The sequence below is a fragment of the Anneissia japonica genome, unplaced genomic scaffold, assembly GCF_011630105.1.
Source record: "Anneissia japonica isolate Jap-2015-1 unplaced genomic scaffold, ASM1163010v1 scaffold287727_len1644234_cov201, whole genome shotgun sequence".
Taxonomy (NCBI): domain Eukaryota; kingdom Metazoa; phylum Echinodermata; class Crinoidea; order Comatulida; family Comatulidae; genus Anneissia; species Anneissia japonica.
In genome coordinates, this window is record NW_022713615.1 from 1,583,190 (window position 1) to 1,596,039 (window position 12,850).

Here is a 12,850-nt window from a genome sequence, read left to right on the forward strand (position 1 = left end):
AGTTACTATGATTTGACGTAAAATCACGCGATGTTACATTCAAAAAATGGAAGAGCCATTAACTTTGGTCGTAAAAGGAAATCCATGCATAGAGTCTTTTAATTTTTTTTTAATTGTTTACCACGCTTATAATCTGCGTAATCAAACCATTATCTTTGGCAGTAGTTAAAGTCTATAACACGTTGTAAAACTGTGAGAATAAGTCTTTCATCCCATCAGCTTTCTAGCCAACCAACAAGCTCTGTCATTGATTGAGAGCTACTAGCGGCTAGCCTTGTCAGTGAGTGGTCTGGGTCGATCGTCGCACTAGCCAGAGAAAGGCAAAGAAACAATGAATGGGGACGTGGAATTTCCTCCTTTCAGGCCAATAGACGATTTTTTACTCGGGTCGGCACGGTTTTCCTGTCCAACATTTACCGATCCAATTCGATGGACAAACAGAATTATAGACAATATGCTTTATTATCAAGCAAATTATTTGTTGTTTATGATCGTAATGTTCTTGATTATCGGGTAGGTAAAACGGATTTTCACAAATACTGTAATCTCTTATTCTTATTTTGTTTTCCCTCTCCCCGTGGTGCTGCAACTGTATACTTAAATGGTGACATTATGAATAATATTGTAACCAGCAAAAATGCATATTTTTTTTTTTTTTTTTTCTTTTACAATTGTTTAAAATTTTAAATGTTGATACAATATTAAATATGGGAAATAATTTGAAATGAAATGAAACTAATTTTGATTTTTAATGGAAATTAGGTTTCAGTTTATAAAGTTCATTGTTCGTTTACCATCCCTGAAGCAGGAATTTTTTAAATCTGTCCAGCTTATACTTTGTTTTAATGTATTTACATACAGTAAACCTATAAATAAAGAGCATTTCATATCGTGGGAATGAAACCCCCCCCCCCCCACATTTTGTAATGTAGCACCTCCATTAGCCACTGGTTGGAAGTCTTTCATTGGAAACTTCCAATTAAGTTATATTATTACAACTTAGCTAAGTGTTTCCTGTTTGTTTTTGTGTTAGAGGTAGTTTGTACTACATTTATAAACCAAGTAATGCTTTTTTTCATCAGAAAAATGTAAAATTTAATAAAAGCCTGTCATCACTCTTATCAGGGTAAAAAACTTTTACATTTTTTTTAATTCAAATCTTTCAACAGTAAACAGAAACTAAGTAGGTAGGGATAGCCGAGGATGGGCAAAACTATAAAACTGTCATCCGAGGACGTGCCCATCCAAAACCTCCACCAACCCAAAATATAAAAACATATTTCAAAGAACAATAAGAAAATACAAGTAAAAAAAGACTGACCAATGAAATATTTCACCAAAAAAAATAACTATGTGTGCTCATTTAAAATTACTTTATTTTACAAAAAAATGCCTACATGTCTACCAAAGATATACACAATGCAGACTGTAAAGTAAGGTACAAGGAATAAATCCTTTGTGCAAAATTTTGGCTTGGCCTAAAAATTCGTCTACGCATTTAGGAAAATAAGGGCCTATTTCCACGCAAATTTCTGCAGATAATTAGAGTTTGATCTAATCTTAATAAATAAGCAGTGTATTATGCAGTAATTACGATTCCCCTAGCTATTTTCCTCTCAAGTTTGAGCTTGTTTTTGAGGTGTCATCCACGCTATTATAAAACCTTACATTATGGCACACACTCAGGTGTTAAGTATGAATTAATTTTCAGATGTTTATATCCTGCTCCGATGCTGATTGGCTTACTGGTAATGGCATTGGTATTTACTGGATTTGTGTATGCAACGAATAATAGGAGAGAATTAATTCAAATGAAACAGAATCATCCGATGTTGAGTGTCTTATTGATCTTAGCCGCTGTCTACTTCTGCATGTATGTGTATGGGGGTGTGTTGGTGTTTATGATGGGAATACTCTTCCCCATTGCAAGTAAGTGGTTTTTAATCTTTATATATTAAAAAAAAATCTTTTGATAATAGTAATATTAAATAATAAAAGTCAGATATGGATATCATATACATTAATCTTTTGTTATTGAAAAAAAAAAAACAATTATGATGTCAATGACTGATTTTCAGATCAGTAAAGATATTTAATGATAGAATAATAGAAATTGTTCCTGCTAAATTATTCTCCCCATCCCTTCCTTACCTTGAATCCTCATTCCACCATTAATCTATAATTGTTTGTTTTCTTGTAGTAATTTTCATTCACGCCTCTATGCGTATGCGCAATCTAAAGAACAAGATGGGAAAGAAGTTGGAATCGCTAGGCCTGAAGCGTACACCTATGGGAATGCTGCTCTTTGAGCTAGGACTAGAAGAACAAGCACGATCCTAAACTACGTCTCATCATCATTAAAGATATAACATTAATTTTAAACTAAAAAAAATCTTAAAACGTAATTATATTTGGATTTAAATCAAAATTTAAATGAGGAAGTATTTCTTCACCCAATTAACAAAATGGTAATCCATTAAGAGTATTCTTGCCAGCATTTTCTGGCGTGTATCTAACTTAGCAAGATATTGATTCATCTACAGTATTACAAGATGATCAGCTTCTTACAGTTGTTATAGCACCCTCAACGTAAGCTTAGACCACACTATATTATGCAAAAAAATTGTGTGATGTGCCCAAATATGGGCATATCACATTTTTTGTCACACAATATTTGATAGTGTTCACAGAGCTTTAGTCATGCAATGAAAAAATTGCGACTTCCCTGTGATCATTTTTTTACACTAAAATTACCATTCCATTATTGTTTTTGTTTGATTTTTGTATAAGAATATATTAATTAACAATTGAGGTAACTGTTAAATATTAATGGGAAAAAATAACTCATCCAGTTGCTAACGCCAAAGAATGATGGGCTGATTTCCACTGAACACAGCAACTGGACATGGTACTTGTATAGGCATTTATAATGTGCCTCTTCCTTGAGGTTATAATGTGTACTTCTTTTCCCTGGTCATTGGGTCCATATGCTTTAAGTGTTGCTGCTGGTAATCAGCGCAGGAGTAGGCAACCCCACCAGGTACCCATTTATACTCCTGGGTGGAGAGTAGTAATGCAGATAAAGTGCCTTGCACAAGGACACCAGCAGAATGCACAGCAAGGTATTGAAACCCAGGCCTTGATTTTGGGAAACCAAACTGTTCCCGCTGAAAAAAAAAAAAAAAAAATACAATCTGAATTAATGTCAAACTATATACAATTTATATTAAAAATATATGGCTGGCAGTTATATAAACATTAATTTTTTTTTTTTTTTTTTTTACAGTGTTTAAAATTTAGGGCTTAAAATGTACCTTCAATTTTCTAATAAATATATAAATATTGCAACAAAGTTCATCCCTAAGATCAACTGGAAGCCGATCCCATATTCGTGGAAAACAATTAAAAACGGAGAACTTAAAAGCATTTGTACGAGCAAATCTGTGAGTAAACTTAAGATGATCATAATGCCGCGAATTAACAGAAATAAGATTAGAGATATCAATTTTAAAAATACCATACAAACATATGCTTTAAGTGTTGCTGCTGGTAATCAGCGCAGGAGTAGGCAACCCCGCCAGGTACCCATTTATACTCCTGGGTGGAGAGTAGTAATGCAGATAAAGTGCCTTGCACAAGGACACCAGCAGAATGCACAGCAAGGTATTGAAACCCAGGCCTTGATTTTGGGAAACCAAACTGTTCCCGCTGCGACAAAACACTTCTACAAAATTGGAATCATTTATAATCCTGAGCATCTTCTTTGAATGCTGTGTGGCAACTTAAAATTATTAAGCACCATCCAAACTATCAAATTCTATTTTTGACAAAAACATGTAACATGCCTAAATATGGTCATGATGACATCACATCATCACCATATATTACAGTATAGGTACGTCATGGCTATATATGGGCATACAGTACAACAGTTATTTGTCAAAGTTATTTGTTTTACATCTTGGTTGCGTGTTGTTACTGCATTCAGTGAAAGTCTTTTTTTTTTTTTTTAAGTTTACTTGTCAGTAATTTAGTTTTTTTTCTTGTGTGCATGTGAACTACTGTACTATACCTAAATGTGCTTTAATATAATGGTTGATATATTGTATTTTTTTACAGTTGAGTCAGCTTATTAACAAATAATACTGCAATAGATATGTTGAAAACCAAAGTAACAATAATCAAATGAAACAATATCATTATAGATTATACAATCAAATCACATTATGTATGTTATTGACCTCTTCGCCAAGTAATCATGTGATTTCTCCTTCTGACTGGCAGCCTTTACTTATTCATTGTACCAGACTCTTCCAATTTTCTTTCAAGTTTGTTATTTGTAATTGTTAAAAAAAATATACTGCCACCTTTATCTGGTATAAACTTTCAAAAGATGAATATTTTATTAATAGGTGTTTTTCAATAAGTTAGCTTTCAACTAAAAATTACAGGCAAAATAAGAGATGTTTAAATAATACTATACCAACGGTCGTTGATTGATTATACCCGTAAAGTCTTGGTAGAAAATTGTAGGGACTTCTGTAGTAAAATATCTAAAGATGGTTTAAAACCTTTTCTTTCCATTTGTGACTCATTAAAGTTTGAAACTGTTGTGGCTCTATCATGAACAATAGTTTTAATTTTTCGCGCATTCTATCATAAAACGATTTTTAGGAGTTGCATATTTGTATATGTATTCACCATTTTTTCAACTGTAAAATATTTAAGCTTTCTGGAGATTTATTTAGTACAATGGATATGTTGTAAATGGGTTTTCATACAAATATATAAAATATTGAAAGACTTTTAACCTATAATATATGTAGTAATGATTATCAAATTGGTGTGCATATGAATTTTGAGGGGTAAATTTATAGTTTAGTAACAATCTTAATTGCCATCATTATTATTTTTCGGAGACAAAGGGATGACTGTTTTCATAGTTGGTTTACCCAGACTAAAGAAGAAATAAATATATTTCCTGGACTCGCTTGTTAACTATAGAAAAAAATTTAGCTATAATTATTACCGGCATATTTATTTGTCATAATTAACCAACTTTTAAGATATATCTTTACTATATTATTTTTGTTTGTTATACACAATTTAATCATGTATTGTATGCACCATGCAGTTGTTGTTTCCATTAACTGTTTAATTATTTTCAAGTAGTTTATAGATAAGATACTTAATTTCCAGTTCGTTTTAATACACATTATAAATAGTGGGCTAGTTGCAAGAATTCCTAAGGATGTCATGGCATTCGTGATGATGGTGTGAATAAAATTTGAAACAACTACAATACTGTATTGACAATGGTGTAGAAAATTAAATTTATTTCTTTGTACTGTATATATCTGTATACCATAAATGATTGAAAGCGCTATTCTTGAGTACTTGCTGCACCAAATTGAACATAATACAAATATGTATTGTATGCACCATGAAATACTTTCAGTGTTTTCAATTAATTTATAATATGTCCGTTTTAATACACTATAAATCGTCAAACTTCCGTTACAACACTCCAAATTACAACATATTCTGCACAACCCTCTTTAATGATGTAATGCTACACAAATATGGTCTACTGTGTTTTGGTCTTTGTGTATAATTATCGTAAACGATTGATAAGTGCTATTCTTGAATACGGGCTGCGCCAAACATAATATGATGTATTGTATACACCATGAAATGGTTTCTGTGTTTTCAATTAATTTATAATATATCCGTTTTAATACTCATTATAAATCATCAAACTTCCGTTTCAAACTTTCCACATTACAACCCTCTTTAGTGATGTAATGCGCTACAAAACGGATTTACTGTATTTTTCGCCTGACTACTACAAAAAAAAAAAAGAAAGAAGAAAAACAAGAATTTGAATCCGTTAGTATCCCAAGATCCTTATTGAGTCCAAATAAATGAATTTTTAGATTTTAAGTTCTGTGATTTTTCGCTGTGTAAGTGAACGAAAATTGCTGCCAATGATTACACATTGAAGATTATTATTAGTCTGGTTGAAATGCTTGGTTGGCTTGGTTGCAAGAATTAATTGTTTATAATTATTAATTCTGAATCGAAATAGTTTTGTACCAGTATAACCATGTGTACAGGTTGTAACATGGAGGTGTTCGTTTATCCATGAAAAAAGCACGCCGGGAAAGTTTGCCTTAGGAAAAGGTGACGTAATCTTATGACGTATGCATGTTAACTACTGTATATTGTGAGTGTGACGTCACCAAAAAATAAAAATGTTCTATTATAACAAAAATATTAATAACTACAAGGTTTGTGGCGTAAATTCCATAATACAAATTAAGGCATAGCACCATCTCCTTGCCATACAAATTACATCTCCCAGTGACGTCTCAGTCGAGAAATACGCCGCTGTACGCCAACGCAAAGGCCATATCTCGATGTAATTCATTGGTTTAAAATACGGTAATTCTTGTTGATTGATGTGTATTGTAACGTATGAATGTTGTACAAATATTATTGGTGAATAACCTAGATGTTGTATCATTTATTATTTATTGACACTTCACCTTTAGAACGGTGGCATACTTAGAGGCGAGGCGAGTAGAGGCGACACTGTGCTGTGCTGCTTGTTTGTTTTGACTGGTTTTAATATGGAAACCACAGCACAGAAACTGTTCGAAAGCAGCAATCATTCATTTCATTTCATTTATTTCACCAATTAAACATTACAAACAATAATACAAAAGGACAAGACAATATCCTTGTCATGAGATAAAAAACATAACTTGTTTGTTTTACTGTAATGAAATTATATCGTGTCAACAGTAGTTCTAAACTTATGATTTAACAATAAATAAATGAATTACTACTCTTTATACGTATATTGTTTTAATAAGTAAAAAGAATTATACAGGAGGAAAAATAGTCTTTGCATGACGTGTGGTTGGTAGAGTGCGTCTTCCAACAGCAAAAGACACACAAACCTATGAGAGGCCGGGTATATTACTATTTATTCGTATTTTTTTTTTATAAGTGAAAAGAACTATACAGGAGAGAAAAAAATAATCTTTCCATGACGTGGTTGGTAGAGTGCGTAGTCCAACAGCAAAAGACAATGATACCTAGACCTAAACGTTTTATGATGGGGTTGCAGATAGAGAAACATCTTCGACTTGGTGATTTAAAAATGATAAATAAAAAAATTTAAAATGATAAATAATCTAGGCCTCATTTTGGGCCTATCGTACTATATATAAAAAAGCAACCTTTTGAAAATTAATTTATAACGTTAATTAATATATTATTATTTTTGAAGGAAACATCGTAACTTCCATTCTAAAGCGCATTTGATTTTAACATTGTTTATAATTTGCACTATATATTTTCAATTATTATTATTATCATCATCATCATCACCATCATCATCATCATCACCATCATCACCATCATCATCGTCATCATCATCATCATCATCATTATTATTATTTATTATTTTTATTTATTTATTTATTATTATTATTATTATTATTATTATTATTATTATTATTGATGTTATTATTGTTGCCTGCAAATTTTTCTAATCATAAAGTCGCTACGTCATGGAAAGACCGTTTTTCCTCTGCTGTCCAGGGCCACCGAGAGCGGGGCAGGGGGAAAGGTTGGCCACCGAGAGCGTGGCAGGGGGAAAGGTAGGGCCACCGAGAGCGTGGCAGGGGATAGGTAGAGGCGCGCGGGGCAGGGGGAAAGGTATTTATATTGTTATTAAATACGCGGTAAGTCTAGATACTGTTGACGCGATAAGTTCATAAACATGTTGCCTTTTCAAACCTCGAACTGAGTTTCTGTGCTGGGGTATCTGAATATATATATATATATATATGTATATTGGTTTATCTGAATTTGTTATTTTAGAACGCACCGTCCTTTGACGCGTGCCACTGATGTAAAAGTGTATGTTCGAATAAATTATTATTATTATTTATTATCAAAACAAAACAAGCGAGGCGGCACATGTCGACCTCCGACCTGTCATGCATTGTCACGTGCTTGTTTGACCAATCATAACACACAGTTGACGTCTATGGAACGCCGTTACTGCCTTCTGTATTGATGTTTCATCATGCTGTTATTCTCAATCGACATTCAGTTATCAATCGACATGCTGTTGTTCTCAATCAGCATTTTACGTTGTTCTTAATTGACATTACATTGACAGCATGTCGATTGAGAACTGAATGTCGATTGAGAATAACAGCATGATGAAACATCAATACAGAAGGCAGTAACGACGTTCCATAGACGTCCGTTCTCTAATCGCAAGTCGGAGGAGCCATACACCATTATTGTACATTTGGGAAAAACCAAACGTTATTTTAGGACCATCATCATGACGAATTAGCTGGTAGAGGTAGGCGTAGACGACTTGCTAGGCTGCAATGCTAGGCATAGGACTAGATAGGCTCGGCTTAGCCAATGCTTAATCTTTGTCATTTGGACGTTTTCGAATTTAAAAGCGACAATACTAATAACTAGAACAAAGACACCAAGTAAAAGAACACAATAACCAGTTAGGCACTTGATTAGGGACAACAAACAATGCAAATTATTTATTTTGAGACAACAAACAGTGCAAATTATTTATTTTGAAACCTGATTAAAATGATTACGTCCCAAGCCAATGTAGCGTAGGCCTACCTAGGCCTAGATCTATTGAAAGACAATATTGTCTTTTATCATTATTGTTAAATAAATCACATGTATTTCCATCTGTGTATTAACTTTTCTTTTATTGTGACCATGGAGGAAATATATTGTTGTGAGTGAGATTCTGCAACATCATTTTGAACAGCTGGTTTGAACGGCACGCTTACCTATTCTATGGTTCCGGTGGTGGAACAAGTCTTCTCGGATAAGCACTATAAACAGTAGGCCCATTGTATGGAATTTAGCTTGTGTGCACTTAAAAGAACCCAGTACATCTTTCGTGACGTGTAGCCAGGTGTGCTGGTCCATATAGCCCCACTTGCTTGTGGACAGACGAGAGTAGCTCTTACCGTTTTACTGGGAACAGGTCAAAATGGCAAAAAACCAAAATGGCAATAAGTCAAAATGGCTTAAAACCAAAACGGCAACGCTTTTAGACCAGAACGGCAATGGACCAAAACGGCAATAAGTCAAAACAGCAGTAAACCAAAACGGCAACACTTCCAGAAAGACATAAATTGGCAAAATGGCTAAATAAAATCAACAATAGTTTGCTTAAAACGCTTTTTTTTTAAATTAAAAGTTATTGAAAGTAACTTTCCATGGGCGTTACCTTTAAAAACCATGTCTTGATTTCGCACCTTATTCATGAACTTTAAGGTGCTGTTAACTCGTATTTACCTCGGTTTGATGGACCAAATATAAGCTGCAGCACTTTTATAACATTTTAAAGCTTCATATAGCGAGCAAAGCCTATTAAAGTGAGGTGCATATCTAAAGAGTGCTTGATAACAAATTATTGGACAGCATGCACCAGGTGTTTTACAGCCCTATTTCAATTGTTGACACATAAGTATTATTTAATCCAAGAAAAATAAAACATAAAGGAATTTCTATTTCTACTACGATGATACTCAGAATACTCTTTAAGTCAGGTCATGTAGGTATTAATTTATAGTAAGTTTACTAGCAAAAGTACTTTTTTTAAATTTTTTTTTTCTTTTCCGTTTTTTTACTTTCATGACTTAAATTGTTTAGCCTCATATTATCTGTATTTTAAGGTTTTAATTATTTAAATGTTCACTTTTTTTTTTTTTTTTTTTATTGTATATAGGGCCTTGTGTTCCCCAATCTTTCTTACTATTGAATTTGTATGTTGTATTGTTGTTATTATTACTATTATTATTATTATTATTATTATTATTATTATTATTATTATTATTAATGTTGTTATTCTTTAAAGTGTTTTTTTTTCTTTCGCGCTTTTTTACTTTTATGACATAAATTGTTTAGCCTCATTTTGTCTGTATTTTAAAGTTTTAATTATTTAAATGTTTCCTGCTTTTATATTTTGATTCCCCCAATCTTTTCACTATTGAATTTGTATGTTATACTATTATTATTATTATTAATGTTGTTCTTCTTTCGCGTTTTTTACTTCTATGACAATTTAGCCTCATTTTCACCGTATTTATTGTACACTTTCATGTTTATAATTGGTTTTATGTAGTGCCACATTGGAATGAAGTTTTACTTCTTAAAGAAAACTTTTATAGACCATCATTGCATCATCATTTATTGTAATATTTTTCTGTCCTGCCTTGAGCAAATTTTATCGGTTTTGTACAATGTTTTGATGAGAAATAAACTGAACTGATATGATATACCAAAATAAATATTGAATCAGAATGGTCTGTTAAATTTATTTGAGTTGTACTTTTTAATGTTGCTATAACAGCAGTTAAAATAAATCATTTACTGTTCAATGTAACCATCTTCCCTCCTGAACCCTGGAATTCTGTAGCCTTGATGATGTGTAACCCAGGCCCCTGCATAAAAAAAAGAATTTCGAAATTGGACTCGCATATATTGTACCTTGTATGTAGTAATTTAAGCATAAATTTTCATAATCTTTCAAGATTCTAAATGTAAATTACAGATTTCTGCATTTTTCATTCTCTTTCTCAGATGATATGAGAATTAAGAATTCAAGAATATTTTTACAGTTTTTTTATAAAATGGATGAAAGGCACAAGTTTATTCTTCAAAAGAACAGAAGAATAATTGCAGACGACCTTGACACTGACAACATTAATAACTATCTGATTCAAGAGTTTATTTTCACACCAGATGTGATTTATAAAATACGTGAAAGAGGCACTCGAAGGGAACGCACCGAATTAATGTTGGACTTGTTGCCTAATCAAGGGGAACGTGCATTCTATATATTTTTGAAAGCATTAAGCTTTACTTACCCTCATTTATATGAGACTCTCTTGCTGGATGATAGGACAGTATTCAATGTTCCACAGCAACCGGTCCAGTGTTCTGAGAACCCAGGTAAGGGATTTGCTTAACTTTATGTGGAGCTTTTTAAATATAATAATAGAATACAGGTACATGAATATTTCAATTAGAATTACAGTATTATAAAAATGTTTACAATATATTTTTAAAATTCTTAATAAATTTTTCCATTTAATTCTCAGTAAGTACTTAAAATCAGGTAAAAATACAGTCTGGTTTACAGTAGACTGCAATACATAAAACTGAAATTATAATAATAATTACTTTATTTGTAAATTACTTTATTTGTAAATGTTTGTTATTATTGTTTTGTTATTAAATTATTAAACCCTTTCTGATAGATGTAAGCATGCTGGCATACATAATAACCAGTCTATACCCTTTCACACAGTGCCTTTGTTACCGCAATATTGCGGTAATCTTGCGCTTTTCTGTCTGAAAGGGTCTTATGGAATGGCGTATTGGCAGTTTAAATACCACCGTGCAATTTTTTTCAACTGTAACCTTGTTTGTTTATGCATAAATAATACAGTCATGCCGGCTTGATTGTTGCAATGTTGAGTAGACCCTTTCAGACAGAGCAACTCAATAACTGTTACCGCAATATTGCAGCAATATTACTAGGGTGCAAGGTGGCCTAAATTAAGCCGGTATATTGGCGTATCAACCCTTTCAAACAGAAACTCATATTGGCGTTCTTACCGCAATATTGCAGTATTCCAGCTCTGTCTGAAAGGGGCTATTTTTATTTTTATATTTGTTATATCATTTTTATTTTTCATTAATATTCAAATCAACAACCATTGTTTTCCTCAATATTTTATTTTATTCCTTTCGGCAAATCACAAAATTATAAAAGAACAGTAAATATGTATTAGAGGTTCTCTTTTTGATGATCAAAGTCAAGTGTAAAATTGAGATGTTACTCACTATTTATTATGTGACGTTTAGCCTGCTAATAGCAGGGTATAAATACATATATATCGTTGGATCCAATGAATTTATTCAATTATAAAAGAACAGACAAGAAGATATAAAAGCCGAGGAGAAGCGAAAGCATAAAAACATAAAAACACAAAACAAGAACAATAATTTCATACTGAAAGCTATTGATGATTATCATTATTATATTGATTGTCATATTAATACTTTAAAATTCATCACATTTAATATTATTATTATCTTAGTTGGGAAGTCAGGAAATGTTGAGAATGTGCCACCCATGCCTTTTATGGCAAACCAGACAGTTCTTGACTATGGCCAGAGGCAAATAGCATCTCCACAAGCAAGAGTCACTGAGAGAGACTTAGCGCGGATATCTGCCAAGCTAAGTGGAAACTTCAGCATTATTGCTGGTATGCTAGGCCTAACGTCTGCAGAACTCTATCAGTGCCAAGTACAGCATCAGCACTCCGTCAAAGACCAGTATTTTGCAATTCTGTATACGTGGAGGCGTAAAAATGGCTATGGGGCCAGCAGAGCCAATTTGGTGGAGTTGCTGAGAGAAATGAATGTAGATTGTAGTGTCTATGAATTTATGTTTTAAGTGTGCTTGTACTCTATGTAATGAAAGACAACATTAAGAAATACTATTACTGGGTCATTCCGTGCCAACTCAACAAATGGGATGGCTGGGTACCGTCTCAGATTTTCTTGAAACTTGGATATAATGTGCACCAACATGTCTGACGAACAAACCCAAAATTTGACTTGCCAATTCCAAGTCGTTTAGAAGTTACGGCCATTTGAAATTTTAGGGTCATACCCCTTTTTAGCTATCAATTATGACATATTTGTAAAGTTGCATTTTCAATTAGCCATATCTTCAAATAGAATAAAGATAATTAACTGAAAATTG

The 12,850-nt window shown here is 32.6% G+C and overlaps 2 protein-coding genes across 4 annotated transcripts in view; both read left to right on the plus strand.

The window, feature by feature from the left end:
- The first annotated feature begins 25 nt into the window (after nt 1-25).
- Nucleotides 26-3,153, plus strand: LOC117108588 (PRA1 family protein 3-like). The gene is made up of 3 exons (XM_033250663.1): nt 26-513; nt 1,712-1,929; nt 2,201-3,153. Exons 1-3 carry the CDS (start codon nt 332-334, stop codon nt 2,338-2,340), a joined length of 540 nt encoding a protein of 179 aa, XP_033106554.1. The 5' UTR covers nt 26-331; the 3' UTR covers nt 2,341-3,153.
- Nucleotides 3,154-6,429: 3,276 nt separating this feature from the next.
- The window catches only part of LOC117108625 (death domain-containing protein CRADD-like), an 8,445-nt gene continuing 2,024 nt past the window's right edge, over nt 6,430-12,850 (plus strand). Inside the window, exons 1-3 of one of the 3 annotated variants that reach the window (XM_033250714.1) lie at nt 6,430-6,444; nt 10,654-11,025; nt 12,180-12,589. In XM_033250714.1, the coding sequence (XP_033106605.1) occupies nt 10,659-11,025; nt 12,180-12,538 (726 nt within the window). In that variant the 5' untranslated portion in view covers nt 6,430-6,444; nt 10,654-10,658 and the 3' untranslated portion in view covers nt 12,539-12,589. Of the gene's footprint in view, nt 6,445-8,243; nt 8,390-10,653; nt 11,026-12,179; nt 12,709-12,850 lie in introns of those variants that run through there. The other 2 variants (XM_033250712.1, XM_033250713.1) reach the window with 2 other exon arrangements.